Source organism: Heterocephalus glaber, unplaced genomic scaffold (assembly GCF_053883595.1).
Source record: "Heterocephalus glaber isolate CG9 unplaced genomic scaffold, H.glaber_assembly_v1.0 deba00000281, whole genome shotgun sequence".
Classification (NCBI taxonomy): domain Eukaryota; kingdom Metazoa; phylum Chordata; class Mammalia; order Rodentia; family Bathyergidae; genus Heterocephalus; species Heterocephalus glaber.
This window is the reverse complement of record NW_028258139.1, coordinates 12,063,278-12,089,302: the sequence shown is the minus strand read 5'-3', so window position 1 is coordinate 12,089,302 and position 26,025 is coordinate 12,063,278. Positions and strand designations below refer to the sequence as shown.

The following is a 26,025-nucleotide window of genomic DNA, read 5'->3' as shown; positions in this document are numbered from 1 at the left end:
TGAGGCCACAGGACTGCCAGCTGGGCCTCTGTCCCCTTCGTGGCCTCCTAGTCCCTGCAGCCCTTGCTAGCTCAGTTACCCTCCACCTTGTCCCAGATTGGCTGTGCCTATGAGGAACAAGCCTCTCACCCTGACCTGTACTAGTTTACAGGGCTGCCCTCTGCTCAGTCAGCGATTCACACCAAAATACAGGTGGATAAGCCAAGCCACCCATGCCCTGGAATTGATGGACTCCCCAGAGGGCCTCTGCCTGCCCTCCTGAGGTCCTCTGTGTGCCTGCCAGAGAGACATGACTGAACTTGAGAAGCCATGGGCCCCATGGGTTGCTGGGGCCTGGGGTGGGTCTTTCTTTGCAAAGAGGAAACAGCCAAACATGGGCCTTCCCAACCCCCTGGTCCATCAGCTTTACAAAAGAGAAGGCTCCCCAAGGAGCACTCCCAGCAGGCCCATGCCCTGAGCTGAGAACAGGGACCCAAACAAGATTCTCAGAAATAGCTCTGAGCGGCTTTTGCCTATGAGGGCAGAACTGATTCAGGGGGACACACTGGCCTGTGACAGCCACACTTGGGTATATGGCTGGAGCTTGCACCCTATCCTATAGTCCCTATTCACTATTTCTCAGCTCCCTGACCTTGGGAGGAGCAGGGGCGGGGGTGTGTGTGCATGTGTGTCAGTGGCCCAAGCTCTGTACTCAGCCAGGACTACCTGCCCCTCAGGCTCTCAGGGCAGAGTAGTGAGGGCCAAGGCAGCCTGCAGGGGCCAGGTGGCTTCTCTGAGGCATGTGGTAGGCTTTTTGAGGGCAGAAGAAACCAGCTCTTTGGTATTAAAGCAACAAAAAACTATCAGACGAGCCCCATCTCCTAATCAAGTTCACTTCCTAGTACCCCTGAAGGTCCCAGGGAAGAACAGACCAGAGCCCAGCTCCTTCATGCAGGGCTGCTTCCCACCCTCTGAGCCCCAGAGACTGGTCCTGGTCAAAGCCACCCCTCAGAATATCAGACTTTGAGTCAAGGCTGGGGTAAGCCCACTTCTGTCAGTCAGGAAACCACACTGTGGCCAGCAGTCAGTCTCTGACAGCAGACCTTGCCCTACCAAGTGGCACAGCCTGTGCCTGCTCCTTTACATCCTTAGGATACTGTACCCTCCAGGCTGAGAAGAGTGAATGGATTCTCTCTCATTAAAATTGTATCACATATAGAAGAGCCTGTAGTTTAATTTTTTTCCTGGGAAGAGAAAGAATTTCACCCTGCATTCCGAAAACATTTGCTGAGCCTTAGTGGCAGAGTCCTGCCTCCCTGGGAGTGGTTGGGTGGCTGGGGGAGCCTCAACCCTTCCCGGCTCTCTCTGCCCAGGCCTGTCACAAAAACCTTGTGACAGACTGTAGGGGAGGCAGTGTCTCCAAGTTTCTCCTGGGGGGGGGCACACACGGGTGCAGTAACACATACAGGGTGGGCTCTGACTCCCAGGCCAAACCAAAGCTCCCGCGGCGTCCATTTACAGGTGTGCCTTCCCCTCCAACAAAACAGCAAGAAGGAAACAAGGCTGCCTTTTTAATCACAATGAAATACGCCGTCTGAAGTCAATGAGGGCCCCTGAGCCCAGCCAGGAACCAGGGCACGAAGTGCGACCAAGCTGTGAGGATGGGACTGGATAGGGGCCACTGGCTTCTCACCCTCCTCGATGCTAGCCCTGATCCTGAATCCAGGGCATGGTCTCCTCTGAAGTCAGCCCAGCCTCCAGCTGCCCTGGGGAGGGGGTGATGGGAGTAAAGGAGGGAGCTGGAGGTCGGGACTGCATCACACACACATGCAGACTTTCCCAGTGTTTGATTTTGCCTGTTCTCCTCTGCTAAAATGATCAGATAGTTGTGTGAAGCCACTGCCAAGCCAGGGGTGAATAGGAGAGCGATGCCAGGCCACAGCATTCTGCTCCTCAGGAGTCTTGGGCCCATCCTACTTCTGTATCTGGAATAGGAAGAGCCGCAGGTTGATGTTCTTGGCGGCCAGCAGCTTGTTGCACTCCACAGAGTCGATGATGGGCAGGGGCACATAGTCTGTTTCATTGCTTTCATTGGTGAAGACAAAGTGGTAGATAACAGGACTGATCCTCACATCGTCATATGGGCCCTTGAGCAGCAGGAAGGAGCATTCCAGAGGTGCTGTGACTTTGCTCTTGAGGAGGAGCTGGAAGGAAAGTGTGCGCTTGCACGACAGGTTGGGGTTCCGCTCTGAGTCATTCACACGAGCCTTCAGGACCCATGTCTGGTTCAGCACTGTGAACCTCGGTGTCTCATAGTACAGGCGTGTGATGAAGTCATCTGTGCGATATGGCCGGAACTGGACTTCTGTGGAGACAGACAGGGCCAGAAACAGCCAGCTGTTAGTGTTGGGTAGGGCTGGGTGGCAGCGCCTTCCCCGACCAGGCCGAGGAGAGGCTCAGCCCAGGAGGAAGGCAACTTACCAAGACACAGCAAGCTCTACTTGTCACAGGGCAAGTCAAACATAATTATGGCAAACGGAGGCGCACAAGCTTTGTGGGAACAACTACAAACAGAATTAACACCAATTAGCTGGAGAGTCCAGAGGCTGTGGGAGGTAAGGCCATGTTCCAGGTGTGGCCAACCTACAGGGCCACCCTCCTCGCCCTCAGCCCTGTGTCCTCGAAGGGGCAGGGTAAGCAGACACACAGACAGGATGCAGTTCTGAGAACAATTGCACTTTATTGGTTCTGATACAGAGCTGCCAGAAAAGCTGGTGGTGGGCAAGTGGTACCCGGTTCTGCCCGAGGGGACTCCCAGGTCTTTGGGTGTTCGGCTGTGATGCGGGCTCTGCCTGGCCATCGGTGGGGCCATCAGTCAGCAGGCAGACCTGCCTTTGCAGTCCTCTTGTGAGCCCACAGCCTGTGGCTGGCAAGTCCCTCTGTGGAGGCGCAGGCTTGCAGACAGCCAATTCTTCCTTCATGGATAGGGTGTCCCACCATCCCACATGGAACCACATGCCCCAGCCCACCCAGACCCCATGGGGCCACCAGATCAGCCAAAGCTGCTCTAACCAGGGCCGTGGCTCCTGGGCCTGGTGGGCCCATCTAGCCAGGCCCAGGCTAGGCAGCACAGCATGACTGGCTGCCACATCTGCCTTCGGTGCTCTGGCCTGGCTGCCTGGCATGCCTGAACAGAGGGATGGAGTCTCCCTGAGTGGGCAGAGTGTCAGTAGATGCTTCTTGCTGTCCTCTGGACCAGGTTCTGGCCTGGATCCTGCTCCCCAACAAGTTCAAAGGCATCAGCAGTGGCCCGGGAGCGAGGACATCCAGTGTGAGGCTAGGCCCAGTCCAGTCTGCCCGTCTGTGGGCATTCACTCCCAGTTCTACAGTCTGAGCTGGGCGCCCTCAGCCCTGTTACTGAACAGCTTCATGCCACTTTAGTGACCATTTGCAGGCAGGATCTGACTTGACAGTGTTCTTCTTGCTCTGGGCTCGGAGGGTCATGCTGGAGCTCCCAGGCTTCCCCAAGACACAACCCACCTTCCAGTTAGACTCCAACCATACCAAGGTTGTGGAGCCCCATACACTTTGCTGGGGTTGTGAGCCAGGTAGGGAGGTCAGGAGGGAAGGGCTGCTGTGAGAGCCTTGAGCTGCACACTGGGGCCCTGTTAGCCCCTCCCTCTGCTTAGTTTCCAATCTGTCTTCTTCCCTGAGGTATCCTCCTGTCCACCTGGAGTCTTTCCAGAGCCCGGCCACCTGGCATGGCCTGTGCCCACTGCCCAGCGCCTGCCCAGCACTCCCCTCCAGCCCACCTGTGCAGCATGCAGCAGGTGGTGGAGCGCCTCACCTGTATAGCCGATTTTCTCAAAGCTGAGCAGGCTAAAGATACTGTTGTAGAGCTGCATTTCCTTGCGGTGGCTCTGGTCCATCTCATCTAATATCTCCATCAGCTCGTTGCCTGTCTTGGTTGGATGGGCACATGCAGCCTCATGTACTGTCAGCTCATGGAAGGGGCCATGCCATGGACAGCCGATGCGCTTGTATTTGCATTGAGTTACCCTGGGAGGAAGTGAGCACAGCAGTCACACCTGTGTCCAGAGCAGGTGGCTGTGTCCAGTTGTCCTCCAGAAGCAGCTTCTGCCAGCCACAAATCTCTCCTTGTAGGACACACTTAGCCCTGAGCCCAGCCACCACGGTTGGTTCAGAGTGCACATGTGCAAGCATGTGTGTGAAAGAGAGAGAACAGGCAGACAGAGAGGAAAGACAGAGAGGGAAAAAGAAAGCGGGAGGAAGAAGGGCCAAGAAAGCTCCTACACCCACTGCTGTGGTCTCTCTTTAGCTTGGCAGTAAGTGGCTGCCTGATCACAGTCCTGGACTTCACATAGCCTCATTCTAGGAGATTTGGTGCTAGGGCCCTGCCAGCTGGGTGGCCATGTCCACCTGCAGGGGCTGGACTGCAGAGCAGCCTCACACCAAGCTCCCAGAGCTTCTAAGCTAACTACACTGTCATGGGCCTCCAAGGACTACCCACAGTCAACTCTGCAGGCCAGTGTCAACATGGCAATGGCAACTAGGTACAGACTGCCCTGTTCTGTGGAGCCCACACTTCCCCCACTCTTGAGGCCTATAGGACTGTTAGGGTGGACCAGCCAAATCATCCTGTATGGGGCTATGCCTGCATCAGGGTCTCCACCTGGGTGATCATGCCCCCAGCCCCAGCAGTCACCTGTCCTGGCATTCCTCTTTCTGGTGCCTCTCCAGTAGGGAGCGGGGAAACTGGCGTAGGCAAAAGCCACACTCTGAGGGCAGCTCGCTCACGGCTTTCTCCACGGCCAGGTTCCGGCAGCAGAGGCTCTTACTGATCTCACAACGACAGTTGGGGCACGTGGCCTGCTCCTCCTTCAGCCGGGCATCTGCTAGTAGGTGGATAAAACAGCCAGCGCACATCAAGTGACCATTAGTACACTGCGAAGAAGGAAAGGGAAATGAAGCTCACAGACCTGTAGGATGGATGCACACACACGTGCCCGCCTGTGTGCACTAGCTCCAGCCAGGCCAGCTGTCCCAAGGGACTCCAGGTGTTGAGGAGAGGAGCACATGGTAGTCCCCAAGTTGTGCTGGTGTACAGCAAAATCTGAGAGCCGTTCAAGGGGACACGGCAGGATACTGCCAGTTTAGGCTTTGTGGCGAGTGGGGCCTCATCCTATCATTGGGGTCTCAGCTCTTCCCCAGCACAGGCCCAATCAGTAGTGATTAATGTGACTATACCAGGGACTGGAAACTGGCTTTTTCCTGCTCTACAAGAACACCTGGCTCTTGGCCTGGCATGGTAGGGCACTCAGCCAGCAGCTGTCCATGGGGGAGGGGACACTGGTTCCCTACACTGAGGCGGGCACTCTCTCCTTAGCATTTGGAAAGCCTGCTCACGAAGGGGACAGGGCCCTGGCTGACACAACCCTGGCCCTTGAACCCCAGTCCTGCTGGTGAGCACAAAGGAGAGCTGGCAGCCACCACCACTGAGGGAGAGTAGCTACCTGCCAGAGCTGTTTCCAGAGCTAATAGCACAGAACTAATGGCAGGCAGGAGGCTAAGTTGGCCGATGATGAAGGCAGGTGGGAAGGGGGCTGCAAGTGGGACAAGGTGCTCAGTTGGTCGTATCTAAGTGGTTCAGCAGTACTCAGGTCTCTCCTGGGGGGGTCCTTCTTCACATGGATGGTGGGCTACCAGGACCATTCCCAGCCTAAGTGTCAACATACATCATCTAAGCACCAGTTGGTGCCATCAAGAGACACAGGGTGGGCTGTGGGCTTGGCCCTCAAGGGGCTCAGAGTACAAAAGGGAGGCCTAGATGCTAGCCCCACCATGCCACAGCCTCTCTGCAGCACGCATAGGAGAGGGGAACCCTCCTAAGGGCACTGCCTGGGTGTGTTGGGGCCAAAGCTGCACATGTGTGGTCCTTGGTAAACCCCAGTTACCATCTTATTATTTCAGCAGGCTCTCTCACAGTCCCTAGGGGCCAGGTCTGCAGCTCTGAATGCTGGAACCTACATGCTAAGGACTGATGGCAATAGAGACCTTCCACTGAATCTTTCATCCAGCATGAATACCACATATTATCTGCATTCACATCTCAAGTACTAAGGTTAAAAATTAAAATGAGAGAATGACCTGCCTTGGCTGGGCCTGGATGAACAGGGCCTGGCAGGGGCCAGTCAATAACAGGTATTGATACATGGGTTGGCTGAAGTGGTAGGTGAGGCTAGTCCTGGGTGGGAAAAATCCATCTGCCCTGTGTATCACCAGAGGTCAATACAGAGTGGACTGGGGACTAGGGATGGGTTAAAATGTGGGAAACATGCTGGACATGGTGGTGCATGCCTGTAATCCCAGCAATCAGCAGGCTGAGGCAGGAGGATCGTTGCAAGTTTGAGCCCAGTCTGGACTACACAGTCAGTTCAAGGTCAGCCTGAACTACATAGCAAGACTTTGTCTCAAAAAAAAAAAAAAAAAGATGTAGGAGACACACAGTCCAAAGGCTTAGATCACAGGCTCTCTCATAATTCCTACCTGCCTAGGGGCTGTTTGGACTAAGGACTGCTGCCACTTCTAGAAGGCAGGGAATACAGCACAAATAGGAAATAGGAAATGCCCATGTATTCCAGGGATGAAACCTCTGGGTGCCCCCTCAGAAGTGAGGACCAGTCACATAGCACTATGTGGCACTGCCCAATGAGGAAGCCCAGTAGGACACCAGCACTGAGACACCCACAGGACCTGATATTCCTACAATGCTCCATGAGGACAGCTCTAGGTTCTTCTTGGTGAGAGGTTACCTGGGCTGTGTCCAGGTTCTGGGTCCAGTTCCACAAAGTCACCTCTAGAGTCCACTAGCCTGAGCAGAGGGCAATCACATTCCTCCTGGCTGCATCCTGGCCCTTCTAGAGCTTCTAAGCAGAGCTGGGGATATGTGCCCCAACCCCTGGGCACTGGGCCTCTCCTCCTGGCTCTGAGTAGCTGAACCAGACTCAGGAAGGAGTTCATGGCCCCTTCCTCAGGGGTATTGAAGCTGCCAAACATATCATCACTTATTTCCCAGTACCACACTGGCTACCCACCTAGAAAGCCATCCACGCGTGAGCTGGCTCAGCCAAAGGATGAGCCACACCCATACACAGCCCTCACAAACTGTTCAAGGGATGTTCTTCAAGTAAATTCCAGATTAACATCCAGCCCAACCCACCTACCCACAGCAGGGTAGTCACCATGCTCTGGAGCCTTCTTTCCTCAACCTCCCCAGCAAGACTAGACTTATACAGGATTGGCCAAGGGGTGGCCACACTCAGCCTCAGCTGTGGCTGGGCCAGACTGCAACTGTCGCAACTTGTGCCCATTGCCCAGTAAGAAGCTGGGAGACAGATAACTCTATAAGTGGTGACCACAATGCCCATTCAATACGCTAGATCCAGGCCCCCAAGAACTCCAGAAACAGCCTCTGCAGTGCCCAGGTCAGGCTGCCCTACCACCAAATTGGAAGATGCTGGACTCACAATCCAGGACCTGCCAGGACAAGGCAGGACCTCCCAGAGCCTCCTAGGATGGATGTTGGCTTGGAGCCATGGTGCCAGGCTCAGACCCCAGCCCCACAGGCTGCTAGCAGCATGACTTTGGGCTCATCATCTTCCACATGGGGTCTAAATTTCCTCATGTGCACAGGTGACAAGTATGATAATGTGGGAAGGACAATATACCTGGCAGCAAAGCTCAGCCCTACCAGAGCAAGCTCAGAACACCAAACCTGTGTCCACAGCTGAACAACTGGAGGAGCCAAGGCTCCAGACCCTTTGGCACATGCTGAATACATACAAGTGGCCTAGAAACAGCCATTTGCACCTGCACCCCCAGAATGGCACCCAGCTTCCCCTTCAGCCCAAGTGCAAGCAGATTACATGTGACTCAGGCTACACATACCCAGAGGCTCCATCTGAGTTGGCTTCTCTCCTGGTTTAAGGAAACCAGATGGACTGGCCAGGCTTAAGGAGAGGTCCTGCCCTTGGACCATAATAAGTGAGTCTTAAGAAGCAAGCCCCCATAACTTTCAGTAGGCTACAAGTTCCCTGTGGTCAGTGAGCCTTTTAGTACCTCTCTCAAGCCTGAACCACATGGTCCTTTCAAATCCTGGAGACCCAGTCATTCCACTACAGGACAGATGGTACCCAGGCCCATGAAAATAGCTCTCTCCTGCTCAGAGGGCCAGTGACCCTCAGGCCTTTAACAGAGGCCATCACTCCCAAACTTCAGCCAAGGGGCTTCCCCCTGGGCACTAACTGTAAAGCACTGCTCAGCCAGCTGGCCTTCCAAGCATTCTTCCATGTCCAGTGTGTAGGCAAGGTTGTGCCAAGCTCACTGGCATACCCCATATGCTCAACCCAGTTTTCTTAGCCTTCTTAGTCAAGCATTGGTCTGAGTAGAAATAGCTTCTGTCCAAGGTCACACAGTCCCTAAAAGGGAAGTCGGGCCTTGCATCTTCAATCCAGGTTGGACTTGAAGTTCAGGGTTTGCCTGGCTGACCTTTCCTCCTGATGTCAGGACAACTCTCCTCCTGATGTCTGGCCCAGAAAGCCCAGAATGTGACTCTCATTCCGAAATAAATGCTGCTTAGATCTAAAAGTAACCCAAAGGGCTGGGGATTTAGCTCAGTGGTTCTGGTGCCTGCCTCGCAAGTGCAAGGTCCTGAGTTCGATCCCTGGTACCAAAAAAATAAATAAATAAAAGTAACCCAAAATGACAAGCTACCACCACAAAAGTACAACCTAGCCAGACTCCAGAAATCCTCCTTGCTCAAGTCCCGAGTTTCAGACATCTAAGCAGACCTATTTCCAAAGCTCTTTCCTGCCTCAAAGAGTGAATCAGTGGTGCCCAAGGGTCCCAAGCCAAGGAGATAGTCTCCCAGGACACCATATGCTCTCAGGTGGGGGTTTGGGCAGAGGGAGTAGTCCCTGATTCCTAAGCCTCTTACCAATGGAGACAGTCCTTTGGAACTCAGATCTGGCATAGGCAGAAGACCTTGGAGTGAGATGGAGATGGGATACACTAACCCTCCTAGAGTGCGGAGTAGAAAGTGCCCTATTCAGATGGGGGGGTGGGCAGGAAGAGGGGAAGGTATCAGTTTGAGGAACACTGCCTCATGCCTAAGAAAAGGAGAGGGAGCAGGGATGGAAAGTAGATAGCTCAAGTGGAAAGCATGCAGGACCCTAGTCAGGGGAGCAGCTGGAGTCACATCAAATGCAGGCTAGGCCATATGACCCCCTTCCCCCCACCCAAGAGCTCATGAATGATGGGAACAACAGGTGGTCCCTTCTTCTAGATGTCAGAATCAAGCCTCTGGGCCTTAGTGACAGCTGTGGAGATCAGGGCTGGTCTTTTTTTTTTTTTTTCCCCCAGCACTAGGGATTGAACTCAGGACCTTGCGCTTTAGAGGCAGACACGGCACCACTAAGCTAAATGCCCCACCCCTGGGCTGGCCTATCTTATGGAGGACCACATGTGATCTCCTATGAAGGGCTGTGCCAGCAGAAATGGGAGGGCAGGAATCAGGTTGTGGCGCCAACACTCTGGGAACCACCAATGCTGAGTCTTGCCTAGAGACAGACAGAAGTACCCACAGGTCACACTGCCCTCAAGCTACAGGGCTGTGATCAGAGTAAGGTGGCAACACAAGTTGCCTATCCTTCTGCCCAGCCTGGACTTGACTGAACTCCTATGTGGGTGCCTCTTGCTGCCCTTTCAGCCCCCCTGCCACCAACCTTGGTGTCTGCCCAGGACTCTGGAGGGTGACAGCTTACCTTGCCAGGCCAGTTGCCCAGGACACACCTAACACCCACACAGAGAACATTAAAGTGTTCATCTGCTGTTACCTGCTGCGGCCCTTTACCTCACATGACACAGGCCATAGCATCAAGAGCCACCTGCTTAAGAGCTTTACACTTGTAAGTTTCCCCACCTGTGACAAGTCAGCATGGCACACGTCTGCTCCTGCCACTACTCAGAGCTTCCTTGGCAGCACAGGTGGCATCTGGCAGCCAGACGACACATTCTTGAGTTACTGTGCACTCAGCCAACTACAGAAGCCTGTGGAGTTGTCACCACTGCCCAGCATCAGGTACAACACACACAGCACAACACGGTTTCCTGGCTCTTCTAACCCAAGTGTAGGATATTTGAGTTAGCATTTAGGACACATGGCATGGCTGGTGCCCACCCTACACCATGTTTCCTGCTGGGGTCAGGCAAAATGGTGCCAGCAGGAGGTGGAAACTGACCCACCAGAGACAGCCAATCAACGTGGATTAACAAAGATTAGCAGAGCCAGGCGTGATGGGACACTCCTATAATCCCAGCTGTTCAGGAGGCTGAGAGTTCAAAGTTGGAGGCCAGCCTGGGCAACTTAGAGATGTCCTGTCTCAAGTAAATAAAATTTAAAAAGGGCTGGGGATGTAGCTAATAGTGGAACATTTGCGTAGCATGTGCAAAACCTTTGGTTCAATCCCTAGCAACAGGTAAGGGGAAGGTTAGCAAAAGACAAAGGGGCCGAGGCCAGGCCAAGATGGTAGCCAGCAATGGTCCCTGCCTAGGAACATCTCCACACCATCTGTGTCCAAATTCTATGGAGAGAAGACCAGACAAGAGCCCAAGTCTCCAAATCTGTCCTGACCCAGTGTCTTGGCAGGGACATGGCAGGAAGCTGTCACAGGAGGTATCCCTGGCAGTATTCAGAGGTACTTCTTTCCTTCTCCTGCCCTTGCAGGTTTGTGAGCAGCCAAATTATGTTCTGACACTGACTCAAAGGCTTTCCCACAACCACAAATTCTAGAGCCTTCTTCCAGCCTCTAGAAATGAGAGGGAAATATCTTCGCTCCAGGTATCAATGGAGGTGGAGTAGGGGCTGGCAGCAGAGCCCACAGCTTAGTCTCAGTGCCCATGGCTCCCCTTGCTCAGCTGATGTTCTCCAAGGAAGCTCCTAGGAAGACCTGCCTGGGAAGGCACTAGTCAGGGTGGTACCTGCTTTCATGTTATTGCAGCTGTTTGGCTGCCTGTGTCCATCTTTCCAGGCCAGACCTCACTCCCAGCACACTGTGGCCCAGTCTGAACCAGCCAGGCTGAGGCCTAGTCACCAGAGTCTCTGGACAGAAGCAGAGCTATGGTTCTTTCAGTGGCCCAGGAGCCAGTATCATGCAGCCTGTCATCATGTCAGGTCCAGCTCCAGTTCATTCATGGGAGGGAAGACAAGGAGCCCCCTGAATTCTCCTGGGAGCCTCTTTCCCTGGCTTGGTTTGGTGGACTCTCATTCCAGGCCTAGGAAAAGAAGAGCTCTTCCATCAGACGATGGAAAAGGGGTGAGGAGGACGTGTAGATCCTGATGGCCCCCAAAGCAAGGAATAAATGCTCGTGTTGGGATTAGCATCTGTAGGAAATGCTTCCCCCCTCCACACAAACACACACTCAGGAGGGTAGATGCCCCATCCAGGATCCTCGAGTCCTCCCAAGCAACCTCAGGCCAGAACCTCAGGCCAAAACTCCAGAGGTTGGAGAAATAACAACCCAGACTAGCTCTACACCACTTACTACAAAAGTGGCCCTCTCACCTAGGGCCCTAGTCTAAACAGAAGCAGGAAAACAAGAGTCCACCAGCTACTTCCAGCTCCTGTAGATGCAAAGAAAGTTGTCAGGAACCAGGTACAGTGACACATGTCTGTAATCCCAGTGACTCAGGAAGCTGAGGCCAAAGGCAGGCTAGCAAAGGCTTCAAAACCACACTGGGCAATAACAGGACCCTGTCTAAAAAAAAAAAAAAAAAAAAATCATAAAAATAAAATGGGATGGGCACATAGTTCAGTTCAGTGCTATAGTGTTTGCTTAGCAGAGGCTTAATCCCTGGCACTGAAAAAAAATAAAAAGAAAGCTGACAGTAAACCCGCTTTGCTTCTCAAAGGAACTGGGACTGAGGCGGAGAGAGATATGGGGGAAGGTGGACAGACCCTCCCCACTGATTCTAGGTGTCAACCACAGGTCTGCCTCTGTTACCTGGGAGGGAATGCTGAATCCACCTGGACCAACCCTATCTGACAGCACTGAGCTGGTCAAGGACCCTGAGTCCAACCATGCTGGGTTTTCAGATGAAGACCTCCCATAACACTAGCAGCCAAGAAAGCCAAGTGTGGGTTAGGTTGGGGTTAGACAAAATATAGACTGTGGGGCCTGTTGTGTGCAGTTCCTCCAGATCAGGAGCAAGACAATAAGTGGAGGGTCGAAAACAATCCCTCCATTCTTCCTGTTCTTTAGGGTCAGGAAAACAGAAAAGATGCACACACTGAAGTTCAGAAGCAGAGGAACACGGTTGGGGGTGTGGCCGCCAGAATAGAAAAGCTCTCCGGATAAAGAGGCCTCTGCACCTAGCAAGCCCAGGAAGGGGGGGGGGGGGCGACACTGGGCAGGGAGCGTAAGTACCTGTCCCCAACCCTCTGTGGGGGTCAGTTGGAGGGAACTGGGGTGTCAAGGAGAAACCTGGAAGAAAAGAGGCGGGATCTAAGATAGGAAATTTGAGACCAGCAAGTAAGAGGATGGGAACACGGAAAATGGGGGTCCGGAGCTGGAAGAGAAGACAAGGCGCTGGAGGGGAGGGGGCGCCGGGGTCCCCCGGGCGCGGAAGGCGACGTGAGGCCGGAGGGGCCCTGGCCGCCGGCCCCGGGCCCGGCCTCGAGGAGACGCGACGCCGGGCCGGGCCGACGGCCCTACCTGGTACACGGAGGCCTTGGGCAGGTCCAGGCACACGGTGCAGCACAGCACCGAATAGAGCCGCTCCTCCAGCTTCCCGCTGCCCGCCGCTGCTGCCGCCGCCGCCGCCGCCGCCTCGGCCGCCTCGGCCGCCCGCAGCCGCTTCTTGGGCGGTGCGTCGGGGTCGCCAGCCGCCTCTTGCAGCTGCCGGGCGCCGGCCAGGCCCGCCTCGTCCGGGAGCCCGGGCCCCGCTGCCTCGCCCAACGCCGCCGCTGCCGCTGGCCCTGCAGCTGCCCCGACCCCGGCCCCGACCCCAACCCCGACCGGCACGGCGCCCGTGGGTCCCGCAGCCGAGCCACCCCCGCCAGCCTCCTCAGCGCCGGACATCGCGGCCGGCCGGCCCGGCGGGCAGGTGCTGGCGCGCTCGCTAGTTGGAAGTTATGGGTGCCGCTCGCCCCCGCCGGTCTCCTGCTGCCGCCGCGACCCCGCAGCCCACTTGCCGCGCAGCCGCCTCAATGGGCCCGGCCCGCGCGTAGCCCCGCAGCCACCGCGGCCACCAACCCCGGCGCAGCCGCCATCTTTGTTTTCGCTGCGCTTCCCACCCCCCCACCCCCCGCCCCCGCCCCCCTCGTCGTCCCTATCACGTGGGCCCCACGCAGGGCCAATGGGAGTACCTCCTGGGGCAAGACGGGGCTGCAGCCAGAGCCTATGGACACGCGAGGGGTCTTGAGGGCCCGCCCCCTGCAAAGGGTGGAAGGAGGGGGCGGAGCCCAGGCGGCTGGTTCAGGGTTGCGCATCTGGGTAGGGAAGCTCCCGCGCGTCCCGCGAGTCAGCAGGAGGACCGAGCACCCTCACACCCTTAAATCGGGGTGTGCCTCCGCAGTTGTACCCCGAGACTGGAACTTTCGTGCGCCTGGCTCTGGCCTAGCTTGCCAGAGTGGAAGGTCGCGAACTTGAAAAACCCCGCCCACCACCCTTCTCAGTATTGTGCAGGACCGGATGTGCTTACAGTAGACGCGAGCTGAGAGTCTGGATGAAAGGGTGCATTCCAGATCCCTAATCGACTGTTCTTTCCATCTCTCTTTCCTGTACTTGGGGATAGAGGCTGAAGGAAGGGTTCACGCAGGAAAGTGGAAGTCTTAGGGAGACCTCTTGTGCCCTTACCAACACAGCCATCAGCCCATGAGGGTCACTGCCCCGAAGGGCCACCTGCCAGGCTGGGGAAGGATATCCGAAAATCTACCATGTCCCAGAGGAGCAAGGGCCCAGAACCTTGTCTTCTCAGCATAGGGGTCCTCCTGGAAAAGGTTGCCAGAAAGAGGCTAGGCAGAATGAGGCCCATGCCAGTTTCAGCACATTCCTGTGTTAGCTCAGGGAAAACCAGCTGACACCCAGGAAGGTTCTTAAAGCTCCCTGAAGGTCCCTCAATTCTTCTCAAGAACAGGCAGATTTCATATTCCTGCAGAATTTCTAAGGTTTATTAGAGATCTGGACCCACGACCATGACCTACCCAGAAACAGGTCCCAAATGTACCTATGACCCTGTCCCTCTCATTCTGGTCTAGACAAGTCCCTATATATGACCTGCAGCAGCCCCACTTCAGAAAAAAAAAAAAGCCTGTTTCTAGGTGGGGAATACCCAGGAGCAAGAAGGTGGGAGAGAGGTATAACCAGGGCAGAGCCTGCTTTCTTGTGTCCGCTGTCATTCCCACTGCAGGCGCTGTGTGTGCAGGGCCCAGCAGTAGGCCCAACTGCCTGCAGCCAGGGCCCAGCGACAGACGTCCTCCTTGGGCAACAGCAGCAGCCTGTCCTCCTCCAACCGGCTCAGGAGGCCTGCAGCACCCAGCATCGCACCCCCCCACATCCCGTAAGTGTTGCCTGTGAAGACGGCCACAATGAGGATGGTCACTGCGACCACTAACAGCACTGCCTGACCAGCCACAGAGCAGCCTTCAGGGCCAAGATGGTCACCAGCCACTGCCAGCACCATGCCTCCTCCCAGAAGCAGGTTAGCAGAGGAGCGGTCTCCATTCACCCAGTGAAAATCGAAGGCCAGAAGGGGCAGGCCAATGACTGTGGCCACCCAGGCTCCAGCAAGACAGTCTTCATGTGTGCCAAGCCCTGAGGCCAGCGTAATCGCAGTAGCCAAGGCTTGGAGTAGGAAGCCAGCAGCAGCTCCTCGACTTGACTGTCAACATAGAGAAGGAAGACATATGGGAAAAAGAGGCCAGGGGCTCACCTTTAGAAAAGAAAGGGTTTCATGCTCTCATGGAGACCTGGTCCCAGATTCACCTCCCACTACCATCTACCTAGTGCAGGAACTAGGTCTTTGGGAACTGGGGACACTCACCTGCACAGAGCTCACTGCTGCATGCAGAGACACCACTCCAAGAGCGAGGTGGGACAGGACCGTGCTCCACTCACCCCCAGGCTTGGGGACCATGGCACCTCGGGCAGTAGTGAGCTTGAGAAGACAGGAAGGGGAGCTTCAAGTTTGGAAAGAAAGAAAAGCCATGACCTGGAGCCCTAAGGGCAGCTTTCCAGGAATATTACCAGGTTACAGGGCCCCATGACTGGACATTGGGATGGGTTCAGTCCTAAACTTTCCAGAGCCCTGAGGCCACTGGACACACCTATAGAGAAGAAGGACTAACTTGGCTGGAAAAGAAAGGGGAAAGCGGTTTGGGGCACCAGGCGCAGGAGGTGGAGCACAGGCCTTCGCGGAGGCCTACGGGTCTCAGCAATAAGGAGGCGCCGTCCTTAACGCCCAGTGCAGACCTGCCGACAGCCGCAACTCCAACACCCGAGCTGCCCACAGCTGTCGTCACTGACTCCTTGACGAGCTTCGGCGGCCCACAAAAGCGCAGCCTGGAGCTGCCACCAGCGAGAGGAGAGGAGGCTAGAGCGGCCGGGGCGGGGCCTGTCGAGGCTAGTGGGAGGCTATAGCAGTGAGTAGGGTTTGATGGAAACCAGTCGCGGCCAGAAAGTACTCCGTAGTGGCGTGGGCGTGGACCTCAGGACCAGGAGGAACTTGGGGTGGAGGAGGTTTTGGGCGGGGCTTCGTGCGGGGCGGAGCCTCGAGGAAGGGTGGGCCTTCCAGGTGTGCGGGCGGGGCCTAACAGAAGAGGGCGGGGCTTCCTCCGAGGGCCGGGCTGCGAGGGGAGGAGTCCTTGTGCACCTGTGCGCCTTTGGGCACCTTAACCTGGAGTGGTGGGATGTCTCCGCGAAGGTTGAGGATTCCAGAGGAGGTGCGGTAGTCGTGAGTGCTCTCAGCCCCGGGTGTCCTCGGAGTAGGGACAGGGGGTTGAGAGAAGGGCAGGCCCTGGGGCTGCTGCCGGGGATACTTGTTTCGGGGACCACAGTCCTGCGCTCCCCTTTGGCGCACGCCTTCCGCTCGCGGGAGCCGGGCCGTGGGGGCGGCCGCTGCGAGCATGCGCGCCGGCACTGCGGCGGGCGGGTGTGGAGCCGGGGCGCGGGGACGCGGGGCGGCACGAAGCGGGGCCCTCTGCCGCCCCGCGCGCCCATGTACGCCTTCTACTCGCTGCTCATCTACATCTTCTACAGCCTCTTTCGCAGGGATGGCGGTGCAGCAGCGACCGCCGACCCCGGGGACCCAGCTCAGGTGAACAGGGTGGGGCCTGCGAGGCAGGTCGACCCCCGCCCCCACCCGAAATCGGGTGGTGGCAATCTTGTTTCCTCAGGGCGCTGGGGAGCGGGGCTGTGCCTACGACTCACGTCTCGGTCTGGGTATTGGAAGCATAGACCTTGCTCCTCACCTTTCTGCCTCAGTTCTCGAAAAGAAGCAGCCCCACAGGCTGCCTGCCACCTCCTCAGGAGCACCCCTTGCTCCCTTTCTAGAGAGCCCGCTGCAAGACCAGGGGTCGCCGTCATCCCGACCAGCTCACATCAGAACTGTGGGCCGAGCTGACTGGTCTGGCCGGTAGGTGCGACCAGGGCGTGGGGGGGGGGGGGCTTGTGGGAGCCGGGAGGTCTAGGAGCAGGAGGGGTGTTGCAGCCTCTTTGGCAGGGTGAAGAGACTCAGCCTGTAACATGTGACTCAGAATGCCTCCCTGTCCTATTACGTGGCCCTACAGGCAGGTCAGCATCTGAGGATGAGCCAGAAGCGAGAGCTGAGGGCCGCCCAGCTGAGGTGTCCCTAGAAGAGGCTCTCACACGCCTGGCTGAGTTCCTCTCCATCCAGCTAGGAGCAGAAGAGAGCTGCGGGAACCCTCCCCACCTGAGGAAGGTGAGCCTGGGGAGAGGCTGTCTCCAGCAACTATTTCTCTCTCCCTAGCCCTTGTGGTGCCCAGTCCTGCTCCCTAGTTTCCTCTGCTCAAATTGTTGTCTCCTGCCAGGTATTTAGCTCAGTGATGCTGCGCCTGCCTCGAAAGTGCAAGGTCCTAAGTTTGATCCCCGGTACCAAAAAAAATCATTATCTCCTACACAGCCTGCTGATATCCCCCCATTGCTGACAGTGACAAGTCAGCTCTTGGCTCTTCTGGCATGGATTCGGAGTCCTCAGGGAAGACAGGTCCTGCTGCAAGGGACTCAGCCAGCCTCAAACCTGCAGGGTCCCACTTCAGATGGTTTGTAAGGGGGTATCTTCTATAGAGAAAATGAAGCCTATCAGATCCTGGGTGGCCTGGGACCCTGGGTCCCAAGCCCAAGTCTGCTCCTAAGGAAGATTGAGGCCAGACACCTCTTCAGTTCTAATTGGGCCCACTCCTCTCCAGGATTCTCCTTGCAAGAAGAAAGCCCTTCCCCTGGACCGGGGGAAGTACTAAGTGTTGAGGCCCAGGGTCAGCAGACTTCCCAGTTGGAGGAGGAACAGAGAGCTTGGCATCGACTGGAGCAACTCATTCTTGGACAGGTAAGGGACCCAGGACTGGCAGAAACTAAGGGGTATGAGTGCTAAAAAAGGAGTTCTGTCCTGTCCCCTGACTCCTCTGCAGCTGGAAGAGCTGAAGCAGCAGCTAGAGCAGCAGGAGGAAGAGCTGGGCAGACTGCGCCTGGAAGTGGTGAGCTTTGGGGTCGGAGCCAAAAGGAGCTTGATCCCAGGGAGGCTGCCCACAGGGAACTGGCAGGAGGACCACTATACTTTCAGGTGGGTCCTGAGGGCACTTCTCTTTGTAGGGGGCAACAGACTCAGAGAAAAGGGTTCGGCATCTCACACTGGAGAATGAGGCCCTGAAACAGAGTCTAAGTCTCACTAGGGATCTTCTGCTGCACTGGGGTTCCAGCCCCTCCACCAGTACCCCACAGGTACCCTGCTCCTTGGCTATGCCTTGCCTGCAGCATGGACCCCTGCATACTCAATATCCAACCATAGTGTCCAAGCCTCCTCAGGACTTCATGCTTGCAGAAGCAGGGGCCATCTCTGACTATGGACTGACCCTGGGATGGTCTGTGGGGGGCAGACTTATTAGGGAGGCTGATACCCACTGGAGAACCCCCTTCATGGTCCCTCTAAGTACCTGACCTCAGGAGAGTAGAGGGACTGAGAAAGGAGTCCTCCATGGAGTTTTGGAAGCACAGGTTCAATGGTGCCTGGCACTCTTGTCTTGGCTGTCCCATCTCTGAAATGTGACCACAGAATGCCCTTCCCTAAGTTCCCACCTAGTTCCATAACCCATCTGGCTCCCACCCTGCAGGAGGAAGTGGAGGCATTGTTGGAGCTCCAGGGCCGGCTTCAAGAAGCCCAGGATACCACAGAAGCCCTCCGAGTTCAGGTGGGCTTGGGATCTGAGATGAGAAAAGCTGGGATGCTGGGATGGGGTGGGTATCTGGGACAGGGGCTTCTAAGTGCTTTTTTCCTCAGTGACAAGGGTGGGGTTGGGGGTTGGGGCAGCTGGGAGTGCAAGAGGTGCAGCTGCAGGGCCTTCGAGGGGCCCTCCAGCAGCTCCAGCAGGAGACAGAGCAGAACTGCAGGCGAGAACTGGAGCAAGTGCATGGGCAGCTGGCAGGTAAGGGCTGGGGCAGGGGGCTCATGGAAGGGCCTAGGGTCTAGGCTTTCCCTCCCAATGGCCTTCCCCTTCCAGGACTACGGGCACGAATGGCCAGCCTGCGCCAGGGCTGTGGGGACCTCCGAGGATTGGTCAGCACCTTTAGCCAGAGCTGTCAGGGTTCGCTGAGTGAAGCCAGGGGCCAGGTCAGGACCGCTTGCCTCCTAGCACCTTTTCTTTGGGCAGCCTATTCACTATCCTAGGGGTATTTCTCCTTTTCAGCTCTGGGGAGCTACCTATACTAGTGTGTCAGTTGTAGGCTCTGGAACCAGAACAACTTCTGCATGATTGTATGACCTCACTTCTGTCCTGTTCAAGATGATAGTTCCTTAGAAACCCAGAGAGACAAGATGATAGCGTATCTTTGTCTATTCCTGTGTTCTATCCCAAGCTCACTGAATGATGTCCCCAAAGGGCCTAAAGCCACTGAAAGATGTAGACTACCACAACTGGTGGGCACACAGTGGCTCCATTTGGCTCTCAGTACCCCATCCCACTTGGAGCTGGTTGGAAGTCTTTGCCTTTCTCACATCCTTGTTCCCTCAGGTATCCTGGGCCCTGGGGGCACTATCGGCTGGAGGGGCTGGGACTCAGCCCTCTGATGAGCATCAGGCGTCCCCAACTGGATGCCAAGGAAGGCTGCTGGAGCTCAAGGGTATAACAAACTTGGGAGGTGGTGCAGTGAGGAAGTCAGGCTGGAGGAAATGGAGCCTTTCTGTGCTTCAGGACCAAGGGGGCAATCTTTGTGCTTGATCTCCACTGCAGGAAATATTCGTGTGCTATGTCGGTTGAGACCAGGGACACCCTCCAGCCTAGTGAGTGTGGAGCCTGGGCCAGGGGGCACTGTCACCACCTGTTATCGAGGGCGCCAGCGTCGCTTCTGCCTAGACTGGGTCTTCCCTCAAGATGCCAGCCAGGAACAGGTGAAAGCCAGCTTTGCACCTGTCTTGACCCTTGCTCAGACTCCTCTGGAATCTAGAAGAGGCTCATCTCCCCTTTCCCTCTCTGCGGGAGGGTGGCTAAGCCTCAGGAGAGAAGGGAAGGGAGCTCCCAAAGGGTCTGGGAATCAGGACTGGTCACTCAGTTGGGTAGAGTGATAAGCAGCCCTTCTTAAACTCGATATGTCTGGATCAAAGGCATCTATTACCAATCTTCTGTATTCCCCATTTTTTTATCTCCACCCCTATTGCCTCCTCCATCTAGTCATGGACTTGGTCTCATCCTGGCAATTCTAGATTCTACTAGCCTCATGGCCATCAGCCAAGACTTCAAGCAGAGGTGACAGCTGCCCAGTTACCAGCAACCTTCTGGCAGGAAAGCTGGCCGTGTTGTTCAAAAGGCTGCTGTGTCCAGTTGCCAACAAGATAAATATTCCTGTCCCATCCACAGCTCAGGCACTTCGCTGCACCTCTGTGTGGGGCTGGAGCAGTCTTGGCTGGTCACTCTCTGCCCCCCCCCCCCCCAGAATGCCCTGGGCTCATCTTCTATCTGTCAAGTGCTGCTGTGGCCCTCTAGGACACATTCTGTATTAACTCTCATGAGTTGTCACAGAGGGAAATGACACAAAAGAGAAGCACAGGAAGGATGAGTAACTCGCTTCAATCATACCCTGGCTTTGGACCACGTGGTCAAGCCCAGCATCTGGGCCCTTGACCTCTACTGCTCAGTACTCCTAAGTACACCACAGGACTCCATATTCTCAGCACAGCTTGTTTCGTTTTTATTTCCAGGAAGGCAGAGGGTGTTGCTGGGTGACCCTGTGATCTCTGGAGCCACCTTGCAGGGGAATTACACTCTGCTCTTACATTCTTCACTGAACTTCCTACCCCTCTAGATCCTGAGTAGGGACCCAAGGACAGGGCTCAGAGCACTTCTCCCCATTCCCCTGCCTCCAGGTCTTCAGGGAACTGGAGCCAGCTGTACTGTCCTGCCTCCGAGGCTACAGTGTCTGCATCTTCACCTATGGTCAGACCGGGACTGGGAAGACCTACAGCATGGAGGTGGGGTGGGGGCCACACTTGGGGGTAAAGGCTCTAGGGGTGGATGTGAACCCAAAGTGGCACCCCACACTGTCCTCAGGGCCCACCTGAGGACCCTGGCATAGCTCCTAGGGCGCTGCAGTCCCTGTTCCGGGAGATGGGGGTTGGAGGGCAGCACCGAGTGACCCTCAGCATGGTGGAGATCTACAATGAAGCAGTCAGGTTAGACCTCTTCCTTTTACTTTGCCCCTGGCCCAGGATCTCTTTAGCTACTCCTAGGGCCCTGAAACCAAGCCCTTTTCCTTTCTCCCCAGGGACCTTTTGGCCCCAGGACCCCCGCAGCGCTTGGCAGTGAGGCAGGGCCCAGCTGGCCAGGGAGGCATCCAGGTGGCTGGCCTCACCCACTGGGATGTGCCCAACCTGGAGACCTTGCACCAGGTAGGGCTGTCCTCCAAGCCCCCTACCCCCACCCCAGGCCTGGACCCACCCAGCCGAACTCAGTGGGTCCACCCTCCAGATGGTGGGGCCGGGGATTTAGCTCAGTGGCGCTGCACCTGCTTTGGAAAATGCAAGGTTCTGAGTTCAATCCCAAGTACTGAGAGAAAAAACAAACAAAAAAACACCCTCCAGATGCTGAGCGTGGGGAGGAGCAACAGGGCCACTGCAGCCACTGCCATGAATACACGCAGCTCGCGCTCTCATGCCCTGGTCACTCTGACGCTGCGGGCAGCGTACCCCCCACGAGGCCCTAGCCCCTCAGGCACGTTGCACCTGGTGGACCTGGCAGGATCGGAGCGTGCGTGGAAGGCAGGGGTGGCCAGTGCAGCACGGGGGGACCCAAAGAGCGTGCAGCGTCTGCGGGAGGCACAGACCATCAATCGCTCACTGCTGGCGCTGGGAGGCGTGATGGCTGCACTGCGCTCCCGCCGGCCACATGTGCCCTTCCGAGACTCGCAGCTCACCCGCCTGCTGCAGCCAGCACTCGGCCCAGGTGCCACTGCGGTACTCCTGCTGCAGGTGGGTGCCAATGGGAGTGCGGGTGTGGGGGAACAAGGTGCATGTTCAGGGTCTGCCCACCAGTGCTACTTCCTGCAGATTTCCACACGGCTGGAGGACCTTGGGGAGACTGTCTGCTCACTCAAGTTCGCAGAGAGAGTGGGTCAGGTGGAGCTGGGGCCTGCCCGGCGCCAGAAGACCCCTAGATCTGGGACACCCTCCTCCCTCAGCACTGACACCCCACTCACTGAGACCCCTTGTACCCCCACGCCCTCTCCAGGCAGCCAAAGTCCTGGCCCCCATGGGGATTCTGGCTTGGCCTTTGCGCCACCAGAGGACCTGCCCCCATAGTTCTGGGTTGCAGCGTTGTGGAAGGGGCCTGGGGATGCCCCTCTGCTGGCAGAGGCAGTATAAAAGCCCTTATTCCGAACCTCCCAGGACAACCTGCCTGACCTTTGTAGGACAATTGCCCCCCAATCTCCTTTCCCCTACCCCGGCCAGAGAAGTGTTATGCCTGGAGAAATGGTTGTGCCCCACCCCATTGGGCCAGAGGCCCTCAGCTCCCTCCTTATCACCATTTGCTCTTATCACAGCACACAGCGGGAGATCCCAGAGCTACAGGAGCCAGACCCCAGCCAAGTGACTTCCCAAGTCACCACCCTGGCCCTCCAAATCAGGCTTGGCATTAAAATGCTGTAAATTACTTTACTGTTACCACCCCTCCACACACACACACCATCATCCCAAGACTATGTAGGGTTTAGTTTTTATTTCCTTACCCTTTTCCCAAAAGGTGCTACCTCCTTCCCAGAGAGAGGGCAGGACTTCAAACTGGACCTACCGTTAGGCTCTCCCTCCCCCAGCCTGGAGCCAGTGAGGGGAGGGGACAGATGGTGATGGATGGATAGATGAATGGTGGTGGGCCTGAAGGTGAGACCAAGAAGGGCTTCTCCAGGCTGAGCCCTGCTCCTCCAAGCTTTACCCATAGGTGTAGGGGAAGCAGGGGCATGAGTGACCTGGGCCAGGGTCCTGCCCAGTTGGGCTGCAACCCTTTCTGGGGTAGCCCAATAAACATTGTGGACTCTCAACAAGGCTGGTGCCTGGTATTTCAAGGCTGTGATGAATGTTGCCAATATCGTCCTTCTAGCCTAACCAAGGCTCCCCATCAAGCTGGAGAGATGGGAGGGGGAGCCCCTGTCCAGGGAGGCTCACAGGGTATACCAGGAGAGCAGCCAGCCTGGGGCAGGGGCAGCCAGGTCCCGAGGGTGGCTGACCCATACGTCATAGATGCTCTTATTGGGCGGCACCCCCTGAAAGAGTGAGTCTAGATCCCAGAGCAGTCCTGGGGAAGCCCTGGACTCAGAGGCCACCCCCCAGTAGGCTGGGCTGGTTGAAGGTGGGCATTGGGGACAGGAGGTGGGTGGCAGTGGGGCCAAGGGCATTACCACATTGGGGGTGTAAATGGGCAAGTAGGAAGTAGGCAGCTGTCCCCACAAGGAGGCCCTGCATTCCGCACTGGGCAGCCCCCCAGGGTCTGGAGTACCTTGTAGTACATGGAGGGGCCAGGTCCTGGGCTGTGGGGATAGGGGTGAGGGCCCGATGATTGCTCCCTGGGAAGTGTCCCCCTCCATTGTTGTGGGCCCCTGGAGGGAGCAGAGGGGCCACAGAGGCCTCTCAGAGGAGGGAAGTGGTGGTGTAGGGACCACCTCCTCCCCCCTGCACCCCAAGCCTGCCTGAGCTGGGCTGCTCTGTCTATCTGGGTTAGGGTGCTGGGGCCAGGGTGTCTCCTCTTGAGGGTGCCCTAGCAGGGACTTGATGCTGAAGCCCTCTCTGGGCTGTGGCAGAGGACTGGGTGTCCTGTAGGGCCGGCCTTGCAGCACATAGGGGCTTAGGTCCTTGGCGAAGGCTCTTCGAGTGCCCCGGTTCTGCCAGCGCCGGCACAGGGCAGTGTTCTGCAGGCGCAGTGCCTCGGGTGGAATCAGGCTCACATCAACTGCCCAGAAGTTGCCCTTGGCTTGGGGCTTCGCAGGGTCCTTGGGCACCTGGGGGGTGGTAGGCTTGGGTGGGATCGTCCAACCCCAGATGTTCAGGACTTCCACAACCTCCCGGCTCCCGGCCCCAGGGGTCCAACCCTCGCTTGCCGCACCTTGTGGAAGCATCGGTTGGAGGAAAGGTTGTGGCGAATGGAGTCCTTCCAACCCTCATAGTCATCCCTGAAGAAGGGGAACACGGCCTGGACCTGCCGGATGATCTGAAACCAGGCAACGGCCGGCGCCATGAGCCGGGTGGGTGGCAACACTCACCCCTCCCCCACAGCCTGGCTGCCGGGAGCACCTGGGTTCCCCCCCCAAGGAGGAACACTTATGCGCCTGAGGGCAATGTTGGGGGTCCCAAGGCCTGAGCCCCTCTACTCCCACACTGGTAGAGCGGGGTGTGGCAGGAGGCAGTTGAGGTGCCACTAGTGCCTGGAGTGGTTGGGGAAAAGGTCTGGGAAAGGGGTGACCATGGAGTGTGGGGGAATGTGGGGATCCTCTTACCTGAGCCAGCTTCAGCCTGCGGGAGGGTGCAGCCTGAATCACCAAGGCGATCATGGCCAAGTAGGTGTAGGGGGGCTTGTCATGTCGCAGGTATCTCTTCTTCCTCCTCTTGGGGGGCGACTCTGCCTCCAGTAGCCCAAGGCGGGAGTCACTTCGGGGTCCCATGTGTGGGGGGCCTGCCAGCGTGGTCCAAAGCCTGGCCTAGGGGAGGCTCAGGGCTGTGGGGCAGTGTGGCAAGGCTGGGCCGGGGCCGGAGGCCGGGTCAGGGCCGGCGGGCCGGGCCCTTTATCATTCTTATGGAAGGGGGAGGGGAGGGAGGAAGAGGCTGTGGGGGGAGGGGAGCATGCAAAGGCTGCCACAATTAGCAGGTTTCAGTTAATCTGAAAGGGAGGGGCAGAGAGGATTCCAGTGGGGACTTCTGGTGACCTCCTGAAGCCACCATCCCATCCTGGCTGCCTTTGAGTGTTGGCATCTATGACCTAGAAGGAAAAGCCTCAAGGGGCCCGTGACCCAGGATTGCTTTGCCTGGGTCAGGCCTCAAGCTCCCAACTAAAAGATGGGGAATAACTTGCCCTTGCCAAGGTGCTAAGGGGGATCCTGAATCCTAGGGGCTGGGTGTAATCAGGAAGCTTCCTGGAGAGAAAGGCCACGAAGCCCCCACCCCAGGAGCAAAAGGGAGGTACAGTAGCTCCAAGTGATTTTCCCAAGAGCATGCTACAGAAGCCAAGGTGGGGCCTTCACCTTCTCCCTGGTCATCTTATCTGTGGCTCTGCCTCTGGAATCAGTCAGGATGTGTGCTCTGTACCAGCCCCAAAGCCAAGGTTCTCCTCACACTGGGCAAGTTTGCTCAAGCACCAGCAGTGGTGGTTGGTGCTGGTAGCACAACACCACACTCCTAGTCCTCAAGGAGCCCTTTCCTAGCACTCTGAACACTTTATTCTGAGAACTGAGATTTTCTTGTGCAGCCCTTAACCTTTTTACCCTTAAAGGGTTGAAAACTTGCTGTATACAGTGGGTGTCCAGTACCTGGAGGGGCTCAGGGAAACGATGCACACTTAGTACATTGGAGGAGGGAGCCTGGGGCCAAAATGGAGGATGAGTGTGGGGTACCACTGCCCCTGCCCACCCAACCTTGGCTGGGTTGGGGCTCTTCCCAACAATCTCAAGCTCTCAAAGACCTCATCTGGCTTCCTCTGGACTCCTGTCACTTTCTTACTCACCAGGTCTTCTCCTCCTTTCCCTTTCAGGACTTTCCCTGAAGGGTCCTTGTGTCTCACTAGGCTAAAATCTACGGTCTTTTAACCTCACTCAGAGAGCATCATTCTTTCCACGAAGGCGCCCCTACTGGTCCCGCCCAGCTTCTAGTGTTCAATCCTCTTCCTCCTCCTCCAACGAGCTGCTCTCCTCTGTCTGCATTCACTGCCTGTTCCCCTGCCCCTACTCCAGCAGCTACCCGTTCCTCCGGTGAAGTTTGAGCCCTTCTGCTTTGGCAGAGGCCATTGCCTCTGCCCACCCATAGTGCCTCTGCTTTGAGCAATGGACTCCTCCTACCCTTTCTTCAGAACCCATAATATACACAGGTGACTACCCTTCCAAGAGCGTTTGACGACTTGCCCTTCCCATCCCTCCCGGACCCAGAGGAACAAACAACACAATTTCGCAGCCTCCAGACTTTCCCGGGGTAGGCCCCGCCCTTGGCGAGCGCTCCTTAGGCCCGGCTTCGGGCTCCCACCGGTCACCGCGGCTTCCGCTGCAGTCCGG

General features: G+C 56.8%; 4 protein-coding genes across 8 annotated transcripts; 1 reads left to right on the top strand and 3 right to left on the bottom strand.

Annotated features, from left to right (window-relative positions):
• Positions 1–1,535: 1,535 nt before the first annotated feature.
• Zftraf1 (zinc finger TRAF-type and ring finger containing 1) lies at positions 1,536–13,352 on the bottom strand. The gene is made up of 4 exons (XM_004837700.4): positions 12,772–13,352; positions 4,706–4,944; positions 3,827–4,038; positions 1,536–2,344 (listed from the first exon to the last, which is right to left on the bottom strand). Exons 1-4 carry the CDS (start codon positions 13,135–13,137, stop codon positions 1,953–1,955), a joined length of 1,209 nt encoding a protein of 402 aa, XP_004837757.1. The 5' UTR covers positions 13,138–13,352; the 3' UTR covers positions 1,536–1,952.
• An 854-nt stretch (positions 13,353–14,206) lies between these two features.
• On the bottom strand, positions 14,207–15,809 carry Tmem276 (transmembrane protein 276). 4 transcript variants are annotated; one of them, XM_013069118.2, is made up of 3 exons: positions 15,529–15,809; positions 15,101–15,236; positions 14,207–14,938 (listed from the first exon to the last, which is right to left on the bottom strand). In XM_013069118.2, the coding sequence occupies exons 2-3, from the start codon at positions 15,191–15,193 to the stop codon at positions 14,453–14,455; spliced, it is 579 nt and encodes a 192-aa protein (XP_012924572.1). In that variant the 5' UTR covers positions 15,194–15,236; positions 15,529–15,809; the 3' UTR covers positions 14,207–14,452. The 4 variants fall into 4 exon arrangements, with proteins under 4 accessions (XP_012924572.1, XP_012924578.1, XP_012924586.1 ...); XM_013069124.2 differs by having other exon boundaries at positions 15,101–15,214; positions 15,529–15,748; XM_013069132.3 differs by having other exon boundaries at positions 15,101–15,214; positions 15,384–15,657.
• A 46-nt stretch (positions 15,810–15,855) lies between these two features.
• Kifc2 (kinesin family member C2) lies at positions 15,856–22,818 on the top strand. Of its 2 annotated transcripts, none has more exons than XM_087182969.1 (17): positions 15,856–15,998; positions 16,609–16,690; positions 16,845–16,996; positions 17,198–17,336; positions 17,484–17,620; positions 17,703–17,768; positions 17,884–18,012; positions 18,402–18,479; positions 18,599–18,713; positions 18,789–18,898; positions 19,299–19,407; positions 19,518–19,675; positions 20,648–20,752; positions 20,832–20,953; positions 21,046–21,169; positions 21,362–21,748; positions 21,827–22,818. In XM_087182969.1, the coding sequence occupies exons 1-17, from the start codon at positions 15,966–15,968 to the stop codon at positions 22,076–22,078; spliced, it is 2,298 nt and encodes a 765-aa protein (XP_087039095.1). In that variant the 5' UTR covers positions 15,856–15,965; the 3' UTR covers positions 22,079–22,818. The 2 variants fall into 2 exon arrangements, with proteins under 2 accessions (XP_087039095.1, XP_004837763.1); XM_004837706.4 differs by lacking the exon at positions 15,856–15,998 and adding an exon at positions 16,187–16,372.
• Foxh1 (forkhead box H1) lies at positions 22,476–25,985 on the bottom strand. The gene is made up of 3 exons (XM_087183185.1): positions 24,265–25,985; positions 23,874–23,978; positions 22,476–23,769 (listed from the first exon to the last, which is right to left on the bottom strand). The coding sequence occupies exons 1-3, from the start codon at positions 24,427–24,429 to the stop codon at positions 22,936–22,938; spliced, it is 1,104 nt and encodes a 367-aa protein (XP_087039311.1). The 5' UTR covers positions 24,430–25,985; the 3' UTR covers positions 22,476–22,935.
• Positions 25,986–26,025: the final 40 nt, after the last annotated feature.

Excerpts from the sequence above, each read along its gene's own strand:
- Zftraf1 (XM_004837700.4), bottom strand. The coding sequence starts at position 13,137 with ATGTCCGGCGCTGAGGAGGCTGGCGGGGGTGGCTCGGCTGCGGGACCC. Across the intron at positions 4,039-4,705 it reads AAAGAGGAATGCCAGGACAG|GGTAACTCAATGCAAATACA; the intron begins GTGACTGCTGGG and ends ACTTCCTCCCAG. Across the intron at positions 2,345-3,826 it reads TGAGAAAATCGGCTATACAG|AAGTCCAGTTCCGGCCATAT; the intron begins GTGAGGCGCTCC and ends CTGTCTCCACAG.
- Tmem276 (XM_013069118.2), bottom strand. The coding sequence starts at position 15,193 with ATGGTCCCCAAGCCTGGGGGTGAGTGGAGCACGGTCCTGTCCCACCTC. Across the intron at positions 14,939-15,100 it reads CAGCAGTGAGCTCTGTGCAG|TCAAGTCGAGGAGCTGCTGC; the intron begins GTGAGTGTCCCC and ends CTATGTTGACAG.
- Kifc2 (XM_004837706.4), top strand. The coding sequence starts at position 16,274 with ATGTACGCCTTCTACTCGCTGCTCATCTACATCTTCTACAGCCTCTTT. Across the intron at positions 17,769-17,883 it reads GCAGACTGCGCCTGGAAGTG|GGGGCAACAGACTCAGAGAA; the intron begins GTGAGCTTTGGG and ends TTCTCTTTGTAG. Across the intron at positions 21,749-21,826 it reads CTGCGGTACTCCTGCTGCAG|ATTTCCACACGGCTGGAGGA; the intron begins GTGGGTGCCAAT and ends TACTTCCTGCAG.
- Foxh1 (XM_087183185.1), bottom strand. The coding sequence starts at position 24,429 with ATGGGACCCCGAAGTGACTCCCGCCTTGGGCTACTGGAGGCAGAGTCG. Across the intron at positions 23,979-24,264 it reads GCAGGCTGAAGCTGGCTCAG|ATCATCCGGCAGGTCCAGGC; the intron begins GTAAGAGGATCC and ends GCCTGGTTTCAG. Across the intron at positions 23,770-23,873 it reads CCAACCGATGCTTCCACAAG|GTGCCCAAGGACCCTGCGAA; the intron begins GTGCGGCAAGCG and ends ACCACCCCCCAG.